The sequence below is a fragment of the Corythoichthys intestinalis genome, chromosome 15 (genome assembly GCF_030265065.1).
Source record: "Corythoichthys intestinalis isolate RoL2023-P3 chromosome 15, ASM3026506v1, whole genome shotgun sequence".
NCBI lineage: Eukaryota > Metazoa > Chordata > Actinopteri > Syngnathiformes > Syngnathidae > Corythoichthys > Corythoichthys intestinalis.
The window spans coordinates 25,979,818-26,003,647 of NC_080409.1; the positions used below are offsets into that span (position 1 = coordinate 25,979,818).

General features: G+C 38.3%; 1 protein-coding gene across 1 annotated transcript in view; it reads left to right on the forward strand.

Annotated features, from left to right (window-relative positions):
* Positions 1 to 23,575, forward strand: part of kiaa1109 (KIAA1109 ortholog) — a 101,354-nt gene extending 77,779 nt beyond the window's left edge. Inside the window, exons 77-89 of the mRNA XM_057859070.1 lie at positions 3,690 to 3,866; positions 4,451 to 4,588; positions 4,782 to 5,024; positions 5,131 to 5,284; positions 7,927 to 8,084; positions 9,286 to 9,475; positions 9,551 to 9,768; positions 11,610 to 11,861; positions 11,940 to 12,143; positions 12,455 to 12,649; positions 16,012 to 16,146; positions 16,770 to 16,941; positions 20,436 to 23,575. Of these exons, the coding sequence (XP_057715053.1) occupies positions 3,690 to 3,866; positions 4,451 to 4,588; positions 4,782 to 5,024; positions 5,131 to 5,284; positions 7,927 to 8,084; positions 9,286 to 9,475; positions 9,551 to 9,768; positions 11,610 to 11,861; positions 11,940 to 12,143; positions 12,455 to 12,649; positions 16,012 to 16,146; positions 16,770 to 16,941; positions 20,436 to 20,658 (2,459 nt within the window). The 3' untranslated portion in view covers positions 20,659 to 23,575. The remainder of the gene's footprint in view (positions 1 to 3,689; positions 3,867 to 4,450; positions 4,589 to 4,781; positions 5,025 to 5,130; positions 5,285 to 7,926; positions 8,085 to 9,285; positions 9,476 to 9,550; positions 9,769 to 11,609; positions 11,862 to 11,939; positions 12,144 to 12,454; positions 12,650 to 16,011; positions 16,147 to 16,769; positions 16,942 to 20,435) is intronic.
* The last annotated feature ends 255 nt before the right edge of the window (positions 23,576 to 23,830 follow it).

A 23,830-nucleotide genomic window follows, 5' to 3' on the forward strand; every position in this document is an offset into this window, starting at 1 on the left:
AATGATCTTAATTGTGGTTGTCAGCCCAAAACCCTCTAAATATATATTAAATGCATCTTACCAGATATAAAATGACTACTACATAATCTGTGGTAATCGTTTGGAGCCCAGTTTTCTCGTCGAATTGCAGCAGTCCATCTCGCTCTCCTCTCCGGGTCTCTCGAAATATGGTAGAACTTCAAGTCTCTCCGTCTATCTTCTCTGTTATTGCAACCAACCGCCACACACGCCTTCGCCATTTTGATTATTAATGTTAACGAGCAGAAAAACACGCCACAATAGGAGAAATTTACGTTCGGTAATGCGTCAACACGACGAGTTGACGGACAATATGGCACGGAGGCGTGCTTGTGACGTCATGTGAGTAGGGTCTATTGGTTTAAGCTTTGGCAACCTTTTCACAACAAAGACAAACAACAAGTATTGTGGCGAAAGACGTAGGGAAGAATGAGAGGAGATGATCTTTTTCTTAACACGCTTAATTGAAGACAACGGAGCACATACTGTATATTATTTGCAGCCACCACTGACAGTCATGGTTGCCCAACTTCCCATCATGCATTTGGGCGGAACAGTTAAGTCGCTACAGTATCATTTAGTGAAAGCAAACCTAAAACAATATTCGTAACTCTCAAAAAACTAATGTTCACAGAAAGAAAAGCGCTCAATGCAAAGAGAACTGGCATTCCCAATCAAAATAGTTATGCAAAATACACATAAAACCTATTCAGACTTTGCCTTGGCTAGATCTCTGATTAATTTAAAACTCTCCAATGACACCTTGTGGTGTATTTCAATCACTACCTTACGTACTAAAAGACACTGGAAGAACGGCAGGGAGCCCATGTGACGTCCCGCTCGGCGACGTCAACAATGGCGAGCTATTATTTTATTTTTTGATTGAAAATTTTACAAATTTTATTAAAACGAAAACATTAAGAGGGGTTTTAAAATAAAATTACTATAACTTGTACTCAAATTTATCTTTTAAGACAAGTCTTCCTATCCGAAGATCCCTTTAACAGAAAGAATGTTAATAATGTTAATGCCATCTTGTGGATTTAGTGTTAGAATAAACAAGTACAGTACTTATGTACAGTATGTTGAATGTTTATGTCCATCTTGTGTCTTATCTTTCCATTCCAACAATAATTTACTGAAGAATATGGCATATTTTAGAGATGGTTTGAATTGCGATTAATTACGATTAATTAATTTTAAGCTGTGATTAACTCGATTAAATTTTTTAAGCGTTTGACATCCCTAATCGCAATGCCTTTTAATGCTGAAAGTGTTTGAATGTGATCCAACTTTCATCGTGAACATTCGTGGTTATTAATATAAGCGTAAGTGCGCTGGTTGGGTATTTTCATAGTTTCTGACCAACACAATGTTTACAATTGTAACGTCTGACGCGCTTTGCTGTCTTAATATGCTAGCCACTGTGTTGTCACTCAAAAAATACCAGTGATGCCAGTAAGCTAATGAGGCTAATTGACTCCAGACACAATATCAGTTATAATTTTTTCTTTTTTTGTTATCGACTTGTTACCGATCCCGCAAAATTTTGGAAATCGCTTAATCTATCTGTACACCTTTAACTCAATGGCCGTGAAACATGATATCTATCACTGTCAATGGTCAATGGCAGTGACTGAGTTAATGGCAGCTATATATAGTCTGCTTCTTGTTTGCTGTTGAGGTGCCCTTGAGCAAGGTGCTTGTGCACCCCTTGGTTTTGTGTGTGCGGTGTGGAACACACAAAAAAAGTTACACAGCAATGTCTAAATTACTTTTCACTTGGTGGATTATAATCAGTTTAATACATTTAAAATTTTAAAAACATGGAAAGGTTAGTGTTGCGTTTTGTTTTAATGATGGTGATGGAGCCAACGTTTCTAATGTAATAAAGGCGAGTGTTTCAAGGGTGTGAGCCTGAGTGGCGAAAATTCTCTCGACCTCAAGGTCATCAGACAGCCGAGGGTGATGTTAAGTCGGAATGACAAGGATGACCAGAGAGACAAGAGGGTGTGTTAATGCAGAGATTGATTAGATGCTGAGAGGCAAGGTTGTTGATTATGTTGAATATCAAGAGCAAGAGGATTACATGATGTAATTTTCAGCCATTACATTGGCTAGTAATTATCAGGCAGGTTTGATATGACAGCTGTCAGGGAATCTTGAGAGTGGCTCAGTTTTGGACCATTTACGGTTATCTGAATTATTTCTTTGAGTAAACGAGTGAGTTACAGTAGCCAAGATGTGATTTAACTGTAAATTAAGGATGGCAGTATTGTTTTTAATGAGAAAATGGACAGGTGAAACCAGACAGGATGATTGATGGAATTCATGTGTGACCTGAATGAAAATGCAATCGAGAATGACACTCGACTATTAACCTAGGTCCTAGGAGGTAAAGTGGGAACTATTGATCTGAGAGATGGTGGATTAGATTGGTGCACAAAAACTTTTTTTTCACTGTTAAATTTGAGAATAGAAATGGAAGGCCATGATCTGATTTTCTCTACAACCGGGTGCTTTGTTAAATTTGTGTGTATCAGTGGAAGTTAATGGTTTGCTTTTATTTATCTATTTTTAATATGGGTTCAGGGGAGAATTTAGATTATGAAGGGGATTGGGACTGAGAACACAGCGTTAGGGAAGGTCAGTAAAGTGGGGGAGAAGGGGGTGATTTTTAGTTTTAAGCAAAATCAAGAAATACGGTTATTGAAATCTTTGGTAAACCAGTTAAGTGAAGTGTCACATAAATCCTACCATTACAGTGGTACCTCGACATTCGATCGCTTCGGCACACATCTTTTCGGCATCCAACGTAAAATTTGACTCACCATTTGTTTCTACATCCAACGACATCCTCGAAAAACGACGATTTATGACAGCGCCGCAGTTACTTTGTTTTCCGCACACAAGATTTTCTTGTGAGAGCAATCAACATGGGTTCCAATGTGAGTGCAAGTGGCAAAAAAAGGAAAAATGTGAGGCTTACCATGGAAATGATACAAAAATATGAGCATGTTGGGCTCGTCCGTGAACTGACTCGACAATTCCGCTGTAGAATGTCTAGAATCTCGATGGCCCTCCTCCGACCTACGTTCGCCAGTCTTTATAAGTAAAGGTTACAATTATTACTGTGGTAACGTCGCCAAAAAGTCCCAAGCTTTGTCAGGTTTTTAATCATTTATTCCAGAATTTGTGCAACAAAACATGCCAATTGTCCGCCGCAGCTGGACAAGGTGAAAGTAATAAGTCCTCCCTCCCTCACTCTGCCAAATCAGCCACGCGGTGCATTCAGGTACACCACGCAAAACACATCCGCCACATTAGAAACACCTTTCATTACATTATTACAGGTATTATTATTATCATTACTATTATTATATTTCTGATTTTTTTATTCATAATTTATTTGTTTTTCTCTGTGTAACTGTTAGTTGCAGTAGTATCAGCAGCATTTATTATGGATTTAGTTTAGGTTTTCAGGCTGTGGAACGAAATAATGGGATTATAATGTATTCTTGTGGGAAAATCCTACTCAACATACGACCATTTCGACCTACAAACAAGGTGCTGGAACGAATTAACTTCCTATGTAGATATACCACTTTATTTTGCTTTGTTTTTTCTTGTGACCTGATTGTTCACCATCACTGCACTTATTTTTCCTGAAGGTACGGTAGATGAGGAGCCAGCATCTGTGACAGGAAGAAAGGACTCTCTAAGCATTAACCTGGAATTTGTTAAAGTCAGTTTATCAAGGATGAGGCGCACAGGTGGCCCAACATTTATTGAAAGCTTCATTCCTGGTAAAGGTGGTAAAATGGACACCACACTCATCAATATATCAGGTATGTTATTGACTCCGGATAGAATTTAACAGAATCATGTTAGTTTTATGTTCACAGTACGTAATTAAGTGACTTAGTCAATACCTTAGAAAATCACATTCAAGGGGGAATCTAAATTTTAAAGATCATAGATTTAAAAAATAAATTAAGAAAAGGGGGTCGGTGAACAGCCATGATGGACATACAGTATATGGCTATAAGCTATCAAACATGGGGGATATTGAGCATGGCTAAAGTTTAGCCGATAGTCAACTTCCTCCGAAGATATCAATTTTCATGGTTTTCGAGATGTTCTTTCCATCCCTGTTGAAGTAAAACTAAACGTACATAGCAAAAAGCCACACATGTTGTACGTCAAAATTAAAAATATGCCAAGTCCTCTTGTTCCCTACATAAAAAAAAAAAAAAAACTACAAAAAAAAATACCTTTGCCGAATGTTAATATAACAATGGCTGGACACCATTCACGGCTAATAAAAATTAACCTTGCGCTATATTTAACTCTCAGAACAATAAATATAGCGCTTGACAGATATTTTTTTTTAATATGAAAAGATATTTTATGGTTTTTGTTTTGTTTTTAGCTGTTTGTGACATTGGCTCAGCTTCTTTCAAGTACGATATGAGACGACTCAGTGAGATTCTGGCCTTCCCAAGAGCCTGGTACCGCCGAAGTATTGCTAGACGCCTCTTCCTTGGAGACCAGACCATCAACCTTCCAGGTACTTTGTCTGGTTTGTGTTGCTGACTAAATAAAATTGTTACCTTTTTTCCTGATTATGAAGAGGATTTTTGGGGTTGGTTCAGAAGACTTTTGCAACATGAACGCGGGTTGTCGTGTGAAAAGAAAAAAATTGAATACAAAAAATGGCTACTGTTCCCCTTTAACACAACTTGACCTTTACCTTGCTTCAGCCTCTGGCCCTGCCACCCCAGACTCATCTGAAAACATGACTCAGCATCTTTCTCCTGAGTCCAGCCGTAAAGCCTACTGGAGGACCTGGGACGGCAGCACCGGGACACACATGCCTCAGTCGCCTAATGTTTTTTCTGACCACACCACCGGAAGCAACATGTCCCCTGGTGGCCTTGGTCACCTTCGGTCACCTGCACCCGGACGAACCAGAAGTGTGTCTGATTCATCTGCTCCAAGAAGAGGTACAAACTCAGACGGGCTTTGAGCACATGAACCATACCATGAAACAAATGAACCATTTTATTAGCAGTTTGATACCCTGCTAATCTCATTTATCTTTTGACACAGATTCAATGACAAAAACATCCACACCCTCCTTTAGTAAAAATGGTAAACCAGCAGGGCAACAAGGGGCACCGTGGGAGACACTGGTCGTGTTTGCTATCAACTTGAAACAACTCACGGTCCAAATGAACATGAGCAATGTCATGGGAAACAACACGTAAGATGTTATTTATTTATTTATTTATTTATTTACATTCACTTCTTAATGAATATATGACTAAGGAATTGCATGACTAAATGAGATGATTCTTATCTTTTTCATCTGTTTTACTTTCTATTCTTTATAAAAGTCTAGTCTTGCTATTGACTATATCAAATTAGATTCAGCCATACAAGTTCATCTTAACCTGTGTTTTCGTGCTTACTTTAATGCAATCTAATGTAGTTACTGGTTACCTTTTAAAAAAATAAAATCATCCAAAATTTAATGCAATAGAAATAATATGCGATATTGGCTTAATCCAATACTTCTGAATTATATGTTGTGCACCGCCATTGTGAAACCCCCCAACCCCCTACGTCAGTAGTATCACTTGTCTATTTTGTTTGTCATTGGTATACCTCCACAGAACATTGTATCCTTATCATAACGCACAAGAAAGAATTATTGAATTAACACAATGTTAACCAGTAACAGAAAAATTTTAAAGGGCATCAATTTGTCAGAAAAAAAATAAAATATTTATTTTAACGGTAAACTGAGTACTACATGCACTTTGTAGCTTCCTCTTTTTAGCATTAGGGTACATTTCTTCTCTTTTCTTAACTCCGTCTCTTGCCATCTTTCTTTTCATTCCTGTGCAGAAAGTCGTCTCTTTATGGTTTTGTTTACTCTCTTCATATCCTTTGCTTAGTGTAAAAAGCCTCACACCATAGTAACAATGAGAGTGCCACTGCCACCTACTGTAGTGGCTGTGCAATTACACTTAATTCTAGTGTAACACTGGCTTAATCTAATACCAGATGTGCTAATGAGGGAAAATAAAATATCAACGTATTAGTATTGTCTTTTTAGTGTTATAAATCTTTAAAAAATTAGTGTACAAAATAGCTTCACATACCTTGAAGTATCTTTGTCTAAGAGCTACGCTAACTAAAATTGCCTGCTATTGAAGAAGAACAAAGAACAAATGTTCATTCACCTTTCAAAATTATTTAATGTCTAGCCCTGTCAATAGTAGCCAGTGAGTTAATACTGAACACAACTGGAAAAAAAATTCAAAAATTCAATCCTACATATCAGCGTCAAAAGTAATAGCTGGTTGGCTGGCTCACAAAATTTTAAATAAGAAGTTGAGTGCATGCAAGATGACAGTAATCTCACAATCTAAAGGCCTCATTTGCACTGTACAGTGGTTTTGGTCCCCTTTTCAGCTTGATATACAATTAGATTTAAGCATTGTTTTTTTTCATAAGCTCCCATTTAATACAGTATTTCTAAAGATGTAAATTTTGAGTTGTATTTCTCCCTTTTAGTTCTGATGAACTGTCCGGCACCTTTTGTATAGAAGTGCTGCCTAATGTGCATGGCCCTCTTTCGTTCCAAAATATGTCTGCTTGTGTAACAATGCAGTCAATGGCTAAACCGACTGAAGGCAGACCTGAGTTTTAAGTCAGAAATTCTGCTCTCCTCCCTGTTGAGCTCGGCAGTCACCTTAAAGTTAAACACACAATTCTGCTCATTGTTGAGCTAGAAGGTCAGCAAAGTCAACTCTCCTGAATTATTTAGGGCCTCCGAGTATTATCAGAAATAAAGCACTGCACTCAGCAGTTCTGATTTGGTTTTATTTTTTTTTAATAGAAACCTGTTACAGCTCCCTTCAGCCAATTTTAATAGAAACCTTTTACCGCTCTCCTCAGCCAATCATGAGGCGTTTAAATGTATTGCTTTCACAAGGTAGCTACATAAAATCACAAAACAAACAGCTTCTGTAACAAGCAAGATGGCATGTTGAAGTATTACTGTTCGATATGGCGATATATATTGCCTAAATGATATAAAACCTTGTCGACATTTTACATGTCAGTTGTCATTACTGGTATAAATAGACCTGTTTTTGCAATGGATGTTTTGACAAGCAAATAGTGCCCAATTTGTGTTGACTTGTTACATGTTGGGATTCCATATTGCATATGCCATAGTAGTACCATCAAACAGCCTCAATGTCCCAATCGCCACTCAATAGTTAGCAAATTGGCTCCTCTCGCCAACCGTACGTGAGTAATGCATGCAAGACCATTGAAAATAGCAACACATACAGTTTAATCCACACAGAACACAGAACAAACAAGTCATTCCAATATCAATAGTAATTATTTTTTTATTAATGCTATCATGCTAACTTAATATACATCAGTCTTGAAAGACAAAACCACTGCTTACTCGTATTAGTAGATAATTAGATATCTTTGCATTTGAGCAAAAATATATGTGTCACTGTGCCGCTTCTGTTTACATTGGATAGTTTTATCTTGAAGCACTACTTGATGCATTTAGTAATGTGGCAGGTCACTTTAATATCAATTTTAAAAAAAGTGAGTGGGGGAAAGCTGTCATAATTGTTTTATAATTTTTCACCAAATACTTCTATTCTATTCTATTGCAGCATATTGATATTGTGATATAAAATGGCCCATATCGTGATATTTTTTTCCGTATCGCTCAGCACTGTTAAGGGTCAGTTAGTGTCATCGCTGACCTTTTACTTTCCACGAACCAGTGCATTTCTCACTCTGACAGTCATTTATGTTTCATAGAGAGCGCTAGTGCATTATTCAACAGCGTTATTTCCCCTGCAGCTGGACGACTAGTGGTCTAAAGAGCCAAGGCCGCCTGTCTGTGGGCAGCAACCGCGACAGAGAGATCAGCATGTCTGTTGGCCTGGGACGCTCCAAGCTGGACTCCAAGGGTGGCGTAGTGGGTGGCAATATAGACGTCAACACCCTAGAGATGGTCTGTAAGTAAACAAAAGCATACTGCTGTCTTCCCACACTTTGTTAAATAAGAACCTGTTGTGTAAGCTGTAGCAGGGGGCAAAAGACCTGCCTTTGCAGCTACAATTAGTTGTACTTAATATGCATTAAAAAATGTATGAAGTCACGATACATTATAATTTAATTTGCGTATTTGACTAAATGTATAGTTGTTATATATATATATATAGTTGCATGAAAAAGTATCCTTTTCGAATTTCTCACATTTCTGCATTAAATCACTATCAAATGTAATCTTATCTTTGTCAAAGTCACACAGATGTAAAAACAGTACCATACCATACCTTTTATAAGTATTCATATTTTAATGAGGATAGTATGCAAACAATGACAGAAGGGGAAAATAAGTAAGTGAACCCTCTGCCTAAGGAGACTTAACGAGCAATGGAAACCAATTTTTAACCAAACAATTTAAGTCAGGTGTGTGCTCAAACACTGATGTTGGTTTAAAGCTGCCCTGCCCACTATAAAACACACACCTGGTAAGAATTGTCTTAATGAGAAGCATTGTCTGATATGCATCATGGCTCGGTCAAAAGAGCTGTTTAAAGACCTGCGATCAAAGATTGTTGATTTGTATAAAGCTGGGAAAGGATACAAAAACATCTCTGAAATCTGGACGTTCATCAATCAACAGTCAGAGCAGTTGTCCACAAATGGAGAGAGTCAAAGTCCAGACTTGAACCCCATTGAGATGCTGTGGTATGACCTAAAGACAGCGATTCATGTCAGACATCCCAGGAATCTGACTGAACTACAGCAGATTTTTAGAGAAGAATGGGCCAAGATGCGTTTCGTTATAATAGAGGACCAGGAGTGCCAAATTTAAATCAAAGCATTCATAATTAAATAAACATGTAAATAAATATCATATAATGTTAGGATTGAGATTTGAGCTTGTGTGCATTATTTGAATTTTTAAATTTTGTTCATTCAGTCATCCATCTCCCGTGCCGCTCACGATGTGCTAGAGCCTTTTTTTTTTTAATATTTAAAATTTATATTAAACTTGGTTTATTTGATATCTTAGTTTTTCTGTTTAATATTTTATATATCAATGTTAGATTTAAGTTTTATTGATATAATCACTTTCAACAGTGTTGATGTGCCGTTTCCAGTTTTACTGGAAAATGCTGCTGATTTTGGTTTCTGATTGTTTTCTAGCTCACATCTCTGAGCACCCAAACCAACAACCAAGCCATAAGATCCAGATTACTATGGGTTCAACCGAGGCACGGGTTGATTACATGGGCTCCAGCATCCTAATGGGTGTTTTTAGTAATGCTGACCTGCAGCTTCAAGACGAGTGGAAGGTCAACCTGTGCACTGTTGACTCCAGTATTTCTGAGAAAAGGTATGACATTTCATCAGAAGAGTCCATCTAATCAGCAAGCGTGCGATGTAACAACCCTCCCTATCGTCCATCCAGTGAGATCTTTGTCCATGGAGACTTGCAGTGGGACATTTTCCAAGTGATTATTTCACGCTCCACCACACCAGACCTAATCAAGATCGGCATGAAGCTACAGGAATTTTTCACTCAGCAATTTGACACCAGCAAGCGGGCCCTCTCCACGTGGGGCCCTGGCCCATACCTGCCTCCGAAAACCCCAGTCATCAATGCAGACAAAGGAGCAGCAGAGCTGTGTAAGTACAACCTTTTTCTTGCTCGTTCCCGATTGCTGAATGAGATTTCTGAATTATATTACGTTATACTCTTAGCAAGTGTTGAGTCGTGTTGGACGCCAGAAGAGTTTTTATGACCATTTTAGATATGCCCATTTTTCACACCACAGCTCCTACCTGAAGAGATATACGTGACATGGCATAGCCAAAATGAATTTGAGGATTTTCTGAGAGGGAAAAGGCTAACTTCTTTGCGAAATTCACATTTTCCCAATAAACGTCCATAAACGTCATGAACCTATTTGGTCGATTCAAAGTTACGTTATCATCCACACGAGTAAAGCCTAATTTACGGGTATGCTTTGCATTTTTTTATTGCTTTGGGTGAAATTGGATTGCTTGTGTTAATTGTATACACACTATCATATTAAATAGATTGAAGGTCCTTGAATCGAATCAAATCGTGGCATACTTTGTAGTATCGGCAAATATCAAATCATTGTCCAAAGATTTGAGGTTGTATAGTCTTTAATCAGCGGACCGCAGTCCACGACCGGACCACAGCAAACCTCTCTGCGGACCCAAAGCAAATGGCACTTATCCCCCCCAAAATTTTACTTTTTTTAAACATATTTTATTTGTATGAATCGCCGGTGTATCGCTTTGTGCTGCTATTCTATTGCTAAATTGTTTCATTTTTAGTCAAATAGCTTCCATCTTCCCACTTCTGTTGTCATCTCTATGACAACGATGCGCTGATTGGCTGAGAGAGCCTGCACGGATGTGCTGATTGGCTGAGAGTCGGACCCGGCACTTTGCAATCTGTTTGTTACAATGCCATCAGTAAAAGACCGAATCAATCAAAATGGCACGGTCAAAGTTTCCAAGAGAAGAAAAGTGGGCAACGAAAATCTCCATTTCAATGAGGAATGGACCGGCAAATATGCGTCCATTTTACCAACTGCAAGTACCAAAATTATGTGCTTAATATGCTTCTAGACAGTTGCTCGGGTAAAAAGTGAAAATGTGAAACACCATTATGTTAAAGAGCAGAGATCTTTTGAAGATAAGTTTCGTCCAAAATCAGAATTGATTGATATATTGAGAATTGATATATAAGCTGCACACAGACTAGTTTTTATTGTGTCAAAGTTTCATATTGTCAGTTTTGTCCCATGAAAAAATATACTTAAATATCTGCAGAAATGCAAGGGGTGTTACTCACTTTTGTGATGCACTGTAGTTATTGTTTGCCCCATAATAAGAGATCTTGCCAATTATTTAGTGTACATGTGTAAACATTTTACTTGCATGTTTTTTTTGTATTTTTATTTTAAATGAAGAAAACGTTTTGTTTATTTTTATTTAATCAGAATCTGCATTTTATTTTTGTTTGGCCAAAAGAAAACCACCTTTACCACCTTCGACCTGCCTTGTACTTGACCGACATTAATAAATGGACCCATGCTTAAATGAAAAAATTGTGGACCTTCAAGATTTGTTTTTGAGGACCCCTGTTGTATAGTGTTGGAATTGGTGATTTACACCTCCACTCCGGAAGTACACACGAATCATTATATTAGGTACAAGTTTTGGGAAATACACTGTATTACAAAAAAGTTTAACCGAACAGTTAAACAAATCACAAATTCAACAGACTAATTGGTCGTGGTAAACACACACAGAGGGCGAAAATTAATGGCTTAATTATTGCAATATTTCCATGATGAAAACCGGCTATTCCAGATTTAAATAGCACACAGTATTCTTTTGGACTTGAAATATTAGTCAAAATCCTAACGGATGGCGGTGAATGAGTTTGGATAATCCCACTTTGTGTCTCATAATTCTTTGTTACACAGACATGGATGCAGCACATCACCGTCACTGGCCCGGGGTGCTGAAGGTAATCGCAGGCTGCCACATATCACTCTTCCAGATGCCTCTCCCAGAAGACGCTGTGCAGTTGGGCGGCTCAATGAGTCTCCATGGTAATCACATGACCCTGGCCTGCTTTCACGGGCCCAATTTTCGCTCCAAGTCATGGGCTCTATTCCACCTGGAAGAGCCCAATATTGCTTTCTGGACAGAGGCACAGAAAATACTAGAAGACGGTGAGAAAAAGCTTTAATGTCCCCGATCAACTTATGCTGCGTGTGCTGCCTGGCTGTATAATCGGTTTTCCAAAACAGGTTCCAAAGATGATTCCACATACATTGTGCAGACACTGGACTTCCATCTCGGTCATAACACAATGGTGACCAAACCATGTGGTGCACTGGAAAGCCCGATGGCCACCATAACCAAAATAACTCGGCGGCGGCACGAAAACCCTCCGCATGGAGTTGCCACAGTTAAAGAATGGTTTAACTATGTGACTGCCATGAGGAATGAAGGTTAGTTATTTTTGAAACACATCAACTACTGCCAAAATGGCTTTAGGCGTCTATTACCGTCAATGGCATCGGTTGCCATTGACGGTGACAGACGTCCAGACCATTTTGACTGGGAGGGGCTAGCAGCGATCGTTCGATCACAGTACAGTCAATTAATATTATAAAAACTTGTGCTGATGATAGCGACTTTCAGTCTTCCTTGAAGCAGACTATCTTAAATGCAAAATAGCTGAGATAGTGTTAAAGGAAGAGAAGCTTGACCTTAAGCTGAAAGGAGTTCTGACTCTATTTCTTCTTATCACTCACTTCAGAGTTAAATTTGCTAAGGAACGTGGAAGCCAACAACCAAGAAAGTGGAGCTGCTGCCAAGAGCTCCAGTCTGCTGAGTAGTTTCCGCAGTAACTCCAGCTACAACCATGAGACTGAGACCATCTTTGCTCTTCCCAGAATGCAACTGGATTTCAAGTCCATCCATGTACAAGATCCTGATGAACCGTCTCTGTCAGGTGGGGAACCTATTTATTATATATTTATATTTTCAATATACAGGCCGCAAAATATCAATGTCCAAAGTCCAAGGGTCTGAAGGTCATCCAATACCAATCCAAAAATTTTGTGGAAAGACTCTAGTGGCTTTTGGTGAGATTAGCAGTCCTGAATGATAGCATGGAAAAATAAACTACCGTAATTTCCCGAATATAAGGCGCACCCGTGTATAATGCACACCCCAAATTTACTTGTAAAATCTAGGGGAAATTATTGTACCCGTTTACAACGCGCACCCTAATTTTAGCACCAATAAATAGAATACAAGAAAACAGAGCTTGTGTACAGATACAGAAATGTCATTTTACTGACTGGTGAAATACAGCACAAGCATAGCATGTTGGTAGTTCAAAACATTACCATAAACAGACAATATTTATGGTAATAATATGATTTGACAACTTCTCCAACTTACCAGAATCTGGGAGAAAACAAAACAGATGTGACTTTTCTTTTAAAGGCTGCCGTATAACTTGCTCGTTTCATCATGATGAATAAATGTTTCTTCCATGGATTGATACGGTAAAATGAAAGTGAGAACGTAAGCCGGAACTCCGTGAGAGCTCATCGCTGTCGACATGACAGTAACAATAGAAACTAAGTTTTCTTTGGGTTTGAGTTTCCCAAGGAACAGATATAGTTGACAGACACACACAGGAAGTCTGTGTTGTTACGTCTGTTATGGTCCGAGTTGCGGAGCTGCAATAAACGTTCACGCAAATGAGTTCAAGAAACTAAATTCTGTACTTTATGAAGAGTGAAAAAAGCTGAATTTAACACAGACAAAATCATTCGGCCGATCAGAGTGAAGTATTACCGAAACAAAATGGTGACGTCACGTACCGTAACGGTCGTCAGCGGATCGCCGCATGCGTTTCTTCGACACAACGTGGCCATGTCAATTTTTTTAAAAATCGTCTTTTATATAATATATATATATATATATATATATATATATATATATATTAGGGCTGTCAAAATTGTCGTGTTAACGGGCGTTGATTAATTTTTTTAATTAATCACGTTAAAATATTTGACGCAATTAACGCAGATGCCCCGCTCAGACAGATTTAAATGACAGTACAGTGAAACGCTCACTTGTTATGTTTTATGGAGTTTTGCCGCCCTCTGCTGGCGCTTGAGTACGACTGATTTTATAGGCTTCAGCACCCATGAGCATTGTGTAAGTAATTATTGACATCAACAATTGCGGGCTACTAGTTTATTTTTTGATTGAAAATTTTACAAATTTTATTAAAACGAAAACATTAAGAGGGGTTTTAATATAAAATTTCTATAACTTGTACTAACATTTTTCTGTTAAGAACTACAAGTCTTTCTATCCATGGATCGCTTTAACAGAATGTTAATAATGTTAATGCCATCTTGGTGATTTATTGTTATAATAAACAAATACAGTCCTTATGTACCGTATGTTGAATGTATATATCTTGTGTCTTATCTTTCCATTCCAACAATAATTTACAGAAAAATTTGGCATATTTTATAGATAGTTTGAATTGCGATTAATTGCGATTAATTAATTTATAAATATATATAATTTCTGTCTCCATCCATGTACCCGTTTATAATGCGCACCATGATTTTACAAGTTGATTTTGGGGAAAAAAAGTGCGTGTTATTCGGAAAATTACGGTAGTGTGCCACAATAGACTGAAGGCTATGACAAACAGCTAACTCTTGGCCTACAGGCAACAATGAATGTTAATGTACTTATTAGATTAAATTTATTAGAAATTTGTAATATTTTGAATGTATTACTTGTTTTATGTATGATACTTTTTTAAAATGGTCCAGAATTTTGTTGTTTTTCTCCGAAGGCGCACAGAGAGGTATATTTCAGTCAGGAAGCAATCTTTTGCAAGGACTTCCTTGTGACAAGTATTCCTTTGATATTCCTTATTTCTTCTTAAATAAAACATCCACTCACATGACGCCAAAGAACAGTGCATCAAGGCTGGAGGTCATTGTCATATTGCAGACCTGAGGCGATGCACAGGAGATGGAAGAGGAAAAAAATTAGGTCGAGAACCAGGCAAGGAGGCTGAGCAAGCCAAGCAAAGTAGCACCCAGCCAAGTAAACGTTGACTGGTGGAGGGGGTGTTGACTTTGTGGAGGCACGAAAAATACAACAGATTTGTCTGTATGAATAATCAGACATCCAGACAGGCCAGATGAAACAATGCGATTTCACTGTTGTTTTTTTTTAAGTTGTTTCAACTTTAATCCAAAAGACTTCTTCAGTTCTGAATTTTCTGTTTGAAGTTGCTTTAGTTATGCCTCCATGGGTGGGTTCCCTGGGGGTGGTCAGTAATTTGTGTGATGTTGTTGCCCAATGTGGTTTGTGAAATTAACATCCTATATACCAATCAGTCAGTAAATCAACATTTAACTGTTGTGTTATTAAAAAAAAAATGTATATATATATATATGTACAGTGGGGAGAACACTGCCAATGGCAGTGTATCAAATACTTGTTCTCCCCACTGTAGCTGTTGTTTCGAAAATACATAAAAAGCTGTGGAATTATGGCTGACAAGTTTGAATTGTTTTAAGTAAATAATTAATTCTTAATTTTTTTAACAAAATTTTATTTATTAAAAAATCAATACGTTTTTTTTTTTAATCAATAAGATACATACAGTATATTTTAAATTTAAATTGTCAGCTATTATTCCAATGCTCTTGATATATTTTTAATTGTTTGATGTTGTGTCGTTTCAGTTTCGGCATTGAGATACTGTATGAAGGGGATACGATCGAAGTCAACATTTTCGTATTTGACACTTGTTTGGATAAGAATTGTTGTACATGCTGTATTGCACAGCTCTAATCACACTCTTGGAGAATCTGGGTTTCTGCATCATAGTGTTTCTGGCAATGTGGTTCTGCCTCTCAGTTTTTCCGGCTCTTCATCATGTCATGGTCAAACCTTGGTAGAGAAACCTGGTGATGGGTATTTATTACTTAAATTTGCCCCACTTGTAAATAACTGCAAGAATGTCTATAAGGTAGATTGAGTTGGTTTTTCAATGTCACCCCTAATTGGGGGTAAAAAGTCAAAAACATGCCCTTTATTTTTAACAAGCACTTGACTATTGTGTTGCATTATTGTGGCATATTGTCTCTATTCCCATTAATAGCTATGATTTTTTTTTTCTTCAAAATGTGATCAAATCACAGGTCACACAGAATCTCAACAATGTTCTTCAGTTTCAATCCCTGAATCAGTGTGATGGTTTTGCTCTTTGTTGCTTCTTGATTTCAAAGTCACCTTAGCTCATTGTTCATGTATTCCTAGATTCCAACAACAAACCGAAGGTCGAGTGCAGTGTGGTAACAGAATTCACAGACCACATCTGTGTGACCATGGATGCCGAGCTCATCATGTTCCTTCACGACATGGTGTCTGCCTACCTGAAAGAGAAAGAGAAAGGTTTGTGGTCTTTTTGTTTTGTGCATCAACTAAATTAAACTCATCAAGAGTGCTAACTGCCAATTGAAGATTTCAAAGAAAGCCATTTTCTCCCAATTTAAGAGTCATTAGGAAACAACACGTAGCATCTTCTTGGGTGCGCGTGTGCATACGCTTGAGCGGAAACGGGCTGGCCAAACTGTTATTTTCTCACACAGCAAAGAGGTTAGAAAACGGAACATAGTCTGCATTTTAGGATTGGCAAAAGTATCAATACTTAATGTCGTGTCTGGATACAATTTTATTTTTATTACTCATTTATTTATTTGTTTTTTTGCACTAATCCTCCCAATTTTAATTTAGGTTTTAAAAGCCACATGATGATACATCTATCATCTTATTTACGTAGTATCAAAAAATCAAGCATTCTTTTGAGTACTCATGTATTGTTCTGTTTATCTTGTAGCTGAAAATAAAGTGAGTGGTAAAGCTGTTTCTTCACGCCTTGTCAAGCAAAGAGTAGATTGAGAAAAATGTGTTCTATTCACGTGCAAAGAATAGAAACTGAATTTAAGAGGAGAGCACTATGCCGGCATAGCGTGCAAAAAAAGTTGTCCATGTCTTAGTCTTTTTTACGTCCTTAGCCCTTTTCGCCCCACGGATGTTTGCGGCTCGGCCAGGCCAGAAAAGCCCTACGGCCGCACACGATGACGGTTCTACGGACAAGGACAAGGACAAAGACGACAACATCAACTATACCACAGTGGATTGGAGGGAGTTCATGTGTAACACCTGGCACTTGGAACCAACTCTCAGGTCAGCTGTGCCCCAGCTTTTTTATTATTCAGTGCCTATCATAAGTATTCACTCCCTTGGATGTTTTCCCCTTTATCGCATTCGTAAATCAATTATCATCAAAACAATTTGGCATTATTAAGTAAAAAAATATATATTGGCAAAAGCTTTTTAATGTCAAAGTTAAACCAGATTTCTACAGAGTAAGATCAATAAAAATATAAAAATATTTATTTGTATAATTCTTCACCCCTTGCAAGTCAGTATTTTGTAGATGCAGCGACAGCAGTGAGTTTGAGTCTGTGTGGATAAGTCTCAATCAGTCTTGGACATTTGCTATTTGCAGTTTTGCTCCATTCTTCATTGCAAAACTGCTCAAGCTCTGTCAGGTTTCACGGGTATCGGGCATGAACAGCCCTTTTCAAATCTAGCCAGAAATTGTCGGGCCCAAAATGTCAATTATTTACGGTTGGGTCGGGTCTACTTCTCTCTTGTTTTTTTAAATAAATATATATTCATATATTTATACTAAAACGATGTATGGATGTTAAACTAAGGAATACTTTTCATAAAATGAATAATTTGGATAAAACAGGAAGGCGCTGTGCATGCCTGCTCACGTGAATGCCGTGCTCCCTCCCTATTTTTAATCTTCCCCTCCCGCGCTGGCGCCCTCCGCGACTCCTGGTATTTCCTTTTCGATATGAAGCAGGAAGGAGTGAAAAACAAACTAAAGACAGGGGAATTGAAAAGAAAAGGTAGGAGTGGGGTATGGAAAGGCTTCATATTGATTGTTGAAGATGCTATACAGAAACCTGTGTCGGCTTCGCTGAATGTAAACAAATGCGGCGCTTTGCTCCTATACGAGAAATATATTTAACAAACTTTTCCAGCGGTATTTCGTTGCGTAAATGCATTTATAATGATCATTAAAAAATGTAGACTATTTAAACATTGAGAAAACGTTTTTTTTCTGCCAACTCGAAGAGATTAAAATTAATGTCAAATCCACTATCGTGAAAGGTTTCTTGCCTTTAGCAATACGGTTCGCCACGAGGTGTAAAGTATGAGGTTCGCTTTTTTTGCCTCGTTTGCTAGCTTTTTGCCACATATTATGCAGAATAGACTTGGTTGTAGGCTCATCTTCTGGCTCAGCAGATGGCCTTTTTCCCATAAAAAAGCTGTCCAAAGACGTTACCGCCCGCAGCAGACAGCCAACAGCTGCTACCGTTTACATTGACTGACGCTGAACTGCTATAGGTGTGCAAACACCCCAGTAATGGCGGATTAGTCAATAGAGTAGACAGGCATATTTATGTGTCAAGAGGCACAGACCAGATTGCTATCATCAACAAATTATTTATTATTTTTCTGCTGCCTGGTAGCAAATGCACCACGGACCAGTACCATTCCCTAGCCCAGTGGTTGGGGATCACTGCACTTTAGGTTTGAGGTCGGGGTTTTGACTCGGCCACTCCAGAATATTTACCCCTTTTCTTTTTTTTTTTTTTTTTAAACCATTCCTATATAGCTTTTGCAGTATGTAAGACTGTCCCCCACAAATTCTGTTTATTTTGCAGCATTCATTCTGCTGTCTATCTTTACAAGCCTTCCAGGTTCCGGCTGCTGAGAAACATTTCCACAGCATGATGCTGCCACCACTATGCTTCACGGTGGGCATGGTGTGTTTTTGGTGATGTTCAGTGTTTGAATAGTTGAGTCATATTAGATCATGACTAGAGTTTGCCAAAAAGAATGTGGAAGACTCCATGGGCAAGGTGGTCTGATTGCAAGAGGTTGTTTGGCAGATATGAACGTATTATTTAAGAATTGGATTAACAGAGGCGGCACGGTGACAGCGGTTAGCACATCCGTCTCACAGTTCTGAGATCAAGGGTTCAATCACGGGCTCCGGCCTTCCTTTGTGGAGTGTGCATGTTCTCCCATTGCTTGCGTGGGTTTTTGTCCAGGTACTCCAATTTCCTTCCACATCCCAAAAACATGCATGGTAGGCTGATTGACAACTTTAAATTGTCCTTAGGTATGAGTGTGTGTGTTAATGGTTGTTGGTCTCCTTACGCCCTGCTATTGGCTGACAACCGATTCAGGGCGCACCCCGCCTACTGCCCATAGTTAGCTGGGATAGGTTCCAGCAACCCCGTGACCCTCGTGAGGATAAGCGGCTCGGAAAATGAATGAATGAATGGATAAATAATGTAAGACGAGATATATTTTGAAATTTGAAATGATTTTGCTATAGACCCTACCCACCGACGTCACAAAATCACGTGCTCGCTGTATGGTTCCGCCCACTTGTCCGTCATTTTGTGTCTGTATTATCAGTGGTCTCAATTGATCGAGCAATTTATAATGCATTTCATGGAAGACCCTGTGCTTTCGGATGCCGTAAACTCACTTGATGCGTTGCATAAAAGGCGTTATGTGGAAAAGTTTCAGTTTATCCATTCGCCAGATCCATATTTGATGCCGAAATCGATGTTTTTCGACCCGCTGTCTCCGCCGTATTTGCCTGACATCTGCTAGCTACCCTGAACTGTACAACTATCTTGTCCACACAAAATCAGCCTATTCTCACGAAAGTTTGAAAAACTTTAAGAGCTTGGAGGCTTATAAATACTTCGTTGCTGGTTGGGTGAAACAGGTCCTCTTCCACGAAAATTCGGCAGGAATCTATCTTGTGCTTGGAAAGGTGAGTTACGAAATTTTCAATTCAAAATCTTTTGTTATTGCTAACATCCACTGTCAAGTCTAATGTATTTCATGTCGTTTGTCAATGGAGTTAGGGCTTTTAATGTTTATATGGTTTAGCGATAGCACTCTCACTACATACATACGTGTATGTTGTCGGCGATTAGCCTAGCAATGATCTTAATTGTGGTTGTCAGCCCAAAACCCTCTAAATATATATTAAATGCATCTTACCAGATATAAAATGACTACTATATAATCTGTGGTAATCGTTTGGAGCCCAGTTTTCTCGTCGAATTGCAGCAGCCCATCCCGCTCTCTTCTCTCCGGGTCTCTCGGAATCCGGTAGAACTTCAAGTCTCTCCGTCTTCTCCGTCTATCTTCTCTGTTATTGCAACCGACCGCCACACACGCCTTCACCATTTTTATTATTAATGTTAACGAGCAGAAAAACACGTCGTAAATAGGAGGAATGTACGTAGCCGTAACAGGGAAACATGATGTGTTGACGGACAGTTGGGCGGCACCAGTCAGGAGGAAGGAGTTGTGACGTCACGTGGGTAGGGTCTATAGGAAATGTACGAGGCTTTTTTTTTTTTTGTCAAAAAAAAAAAACAACATTTTTGGCACTGCTGTAAACGGTAGGGGCGAAATAAAAAGAGAACCCCTGTCTTGTTAACATTTCAATGTTGCACTGAAATATTCTCAGTCAGTGTGGAAGACAAAAGTTTTTTGACAGATTGCCCACGACCGTGCAAAAAATAACAGCTTCCCACCCCTAATCATAACACTGTCTTTGCCTTCAGGCTCATTTCCTGGACAGGGCGTAAGATTGACCCAGTGGGGGTGGACTACATCCTTCAAAAACTGGGCTTCCACCATGCCAGGACTACCATTCCCAAGTGGCTCCAGAGGGGTGTGATGGACCCTCTGGACAAGGTGCTGTCAGTCCTCATTAAGAAGCTGGGCACTGCCCTTCAAGATGAGAAGGACAAAAAAGGCAGAGAGAAGGAGGAGCACTCTCACTGAGAGCAGTTTAGCAGTGGACATTCTTGGATCGCTGTTTTTACACTCTTTTCCAACTTTTCTTTTCTTGCCCCACTTAGTGAATTTCAGCATGGCTGTTTACTGCGGTGCGCGCCACCACTAGCAGCTTTGACTGAGGCTTTTGCATAGATGTCATCAATGTGTACACTATTTTGGAAAAGAGTAGCAATTTATGTAGTATACTTTAATTGTTTTCATGAATACAACCCTGCCTCTTTTTACATGTTGTAAATGACCTCGCTTGAACCTTTTTATTTTCCTCAAGGCTTTCCAATATTTAATGAGAAATGATTTCTTAAAGAATTGCCTTTTCTTTGTTTCCAATGGAACACGTGGTAAATGATGCTTTACGTTATGCATTTTATGTTGTATTTAATATTTTTGATTTTTGTTTTTCCCTTTATGTGAACAAATGAGCACTGGGTATGATCTGTCATCAGGACAAAAGGAATCTGTTATTAATTACGAGATTATTGTTATTATTTATGGGTATGTGAAATGGAAACCTTGTAACATGAATTCGCTTGAATGGGTCAAGCTTGTTTTTGGTTTTTAGTCAATGTATATAATTACATTTCGTAAATGTGTTGATTTCCTAACTTAATAAAATAATGACACTGGATTTTATATTAATTAATTCCAGCATTTCATCTTGCTCTGAATTCCATGAGAGGTTGCTGAGGGGTGTCAAACCGGTGGCCCGGGGTCCAGGTCCGGCCCACTGCATCATTTTGTTTGGTCCTCGGAAGTAAATCACGTGTATCGACTTGATGTTTTTCACCAAAACAAAAGTTCTGTAAAACATTTTTAAACCGGTGTTTAACAATGTAAATAGCTAGAAAATGCCATTTTTGGAGAAAGTGGGATGGTAGCTTGATTTGGAAGCATTTTGGGGTCACTTCCTCTTGATATGGGTCACTTGCTTTTGATATCAGGACATATCCTCTTGATTAGGGGTTAAGTGGTTTATGTGGTTATGGTTTTTGGATAAAAATTGTAGGACAAGTAGGTTTTTTTTTTTTTTTTTTTGCCAAAAATGTTCCGATTGGAAATGAATGGGCACAAATACCCAAATAGATGGGACAAATTTTGGTGGAAGAAATGCCTTTTTGCTCTAACCATAAATGTTACGGGCAAGGTCTAAAGGAAGCCTTCGTCCTATGAATTTTTGGAACGTGCCGAAGTTGGAAGGGTGTCAAACGGTATTGGCTGGGCGACGCGCTGAAAAACGTGGCGGAATAATTATTATAAAGTTGCAGAATATTATAGATGGTAGCATTTGCATGTAAATCAAAGCCATCATAACCACAATGTAGCCCTCGAAAAAGATGAGTTTGCGATCAACTGACAGGTATTTGTAATTTTCCATGTCAATGATATTTGCTGCCACATGCATTTAGGTCTGAGGATAATTTGACATGAAAGCATATGGTATACACATTCCCCCCCAAAAAATCACTAAAATTCACAAGAGAGCATGAGAGCCACTGTTAGTCTCGTAAGTTAGCAAATTTTCCTTAATCAACTTTTTTGTCTCGAAGAAGAAAAATATTTTTGTAATAGTCCTTTCCTGCAAGACTAAACGAATGAATGGGTAAATCCATGACTGGGTGTAATTAGGCACATTCCGATATAGAGATTGTCGGTGCCAGGATTAGTGATCAGGTAGCATAGAATAGGATGTCAACATATTCACACTTACAGGTGATTTACATTACACTGGGTTTCCCCTACCTCACATTGTTGACCTGTTTACGCTCCACCCTGACTAATCCCGTCTCCTTTTGACTAACCTTCCCTTCTCTTGTTATCAGGCCCATCACGGTGTCCACGGATAATGAACAACCACAATAGGAATATATCATACTCCTATGTGATACAATAAAACAGTTCAGACCATAAGGACACTTAGATTCCTATTGTCCTTCTATAAGCAGCTGAACAAGACATGTAAAAGAAGAAAAAAAATATACATAGGAATTCAATTACTTGGAATCGGTAACCAATAAGACCAATAATCCCTAATTACCCTATTTGATTATGTATTTCAAATACTACTGCATATTTTTTTTGTAATTTGAAGACATTTAAATAGCTTCTCCAATTCGTTAGCTTTACCTCATTTGTAATATTCGTGGAACAGTATGCCCGCTGGTAGTTGGAAATGGGAGATGATTCTATTAGTGGCCTATAAAGACTGGATACAGTGCCCTCCATGATTATTGGCACCCCTGAAAAAGATGTGTTTTTTAGCTTCTAATATTCTTTATGTGGGATTTTTCCCCACTGAATGAATGCACTTGTATTGAAGGTTGGATTTTTCTCTTTTCTTCCATTAAGGTCCCATATTATTTGAATAAGAAAAAAAAATTAGAAGCCAAAAAACATATCTTTTTCAGGGGTACCAATAATTATGGAGTGTATGTAAGTTCAGTGATCAAGAGAGCAGGGGCAAAAGAAAAAGGAAAAAATGTTTTTTATTTACAAAACAGTAAAGCAAAGGTACAAATATTGAATTGACAGCCCAAAGACAAAGACATGACACCAAGTTTTAAACTGTCACAATCACTATTTCTAGTGTCCTTTTGTTATTTTGTGATAAATTCACACAGGGTTGTGCTCGAGCTAAATATATCTTGAGGCAAAAAATGAACTTTGGTATGTTCCATCTTTCTCCCTGCTCACTGACCCACAATTATTCAGATTTATGTAAACAAGATGGAAGCTATTTCTTTGACTATTTGCATGAGATGCCTTTTGGCTTGAGAGTTGAATTCAGGGAGGGTACAGACTCTATAGGTTTGTTTGTTTTTATTTCGGTTAACCCTTTCAGGGACATGGACCTTTTTGTTATTTTTTTTTAACACAAGACCTTAAACATTGACGTTTTGGGGGGTGTGGGGTATATACAGTGAAGAGCAGAAGTATTTGCACCCCTTGTGATTTTTCAAGTTTACCCAGTTAGAAAATAGGTTGAGGTCTGAAATGTAAATCATAGATGCATTTCCACCAATAGAAACATAATCTAAATAAAAAGCCACAACTCACATTGTATGATTTTTCAATAATTTATCTGTAATTTACTGGGGTTCATAAGTATTTGTACTAGGGGTGCAACGGTTCAGTTAGCCCACAGTTCGGTTTGAACCTCGGT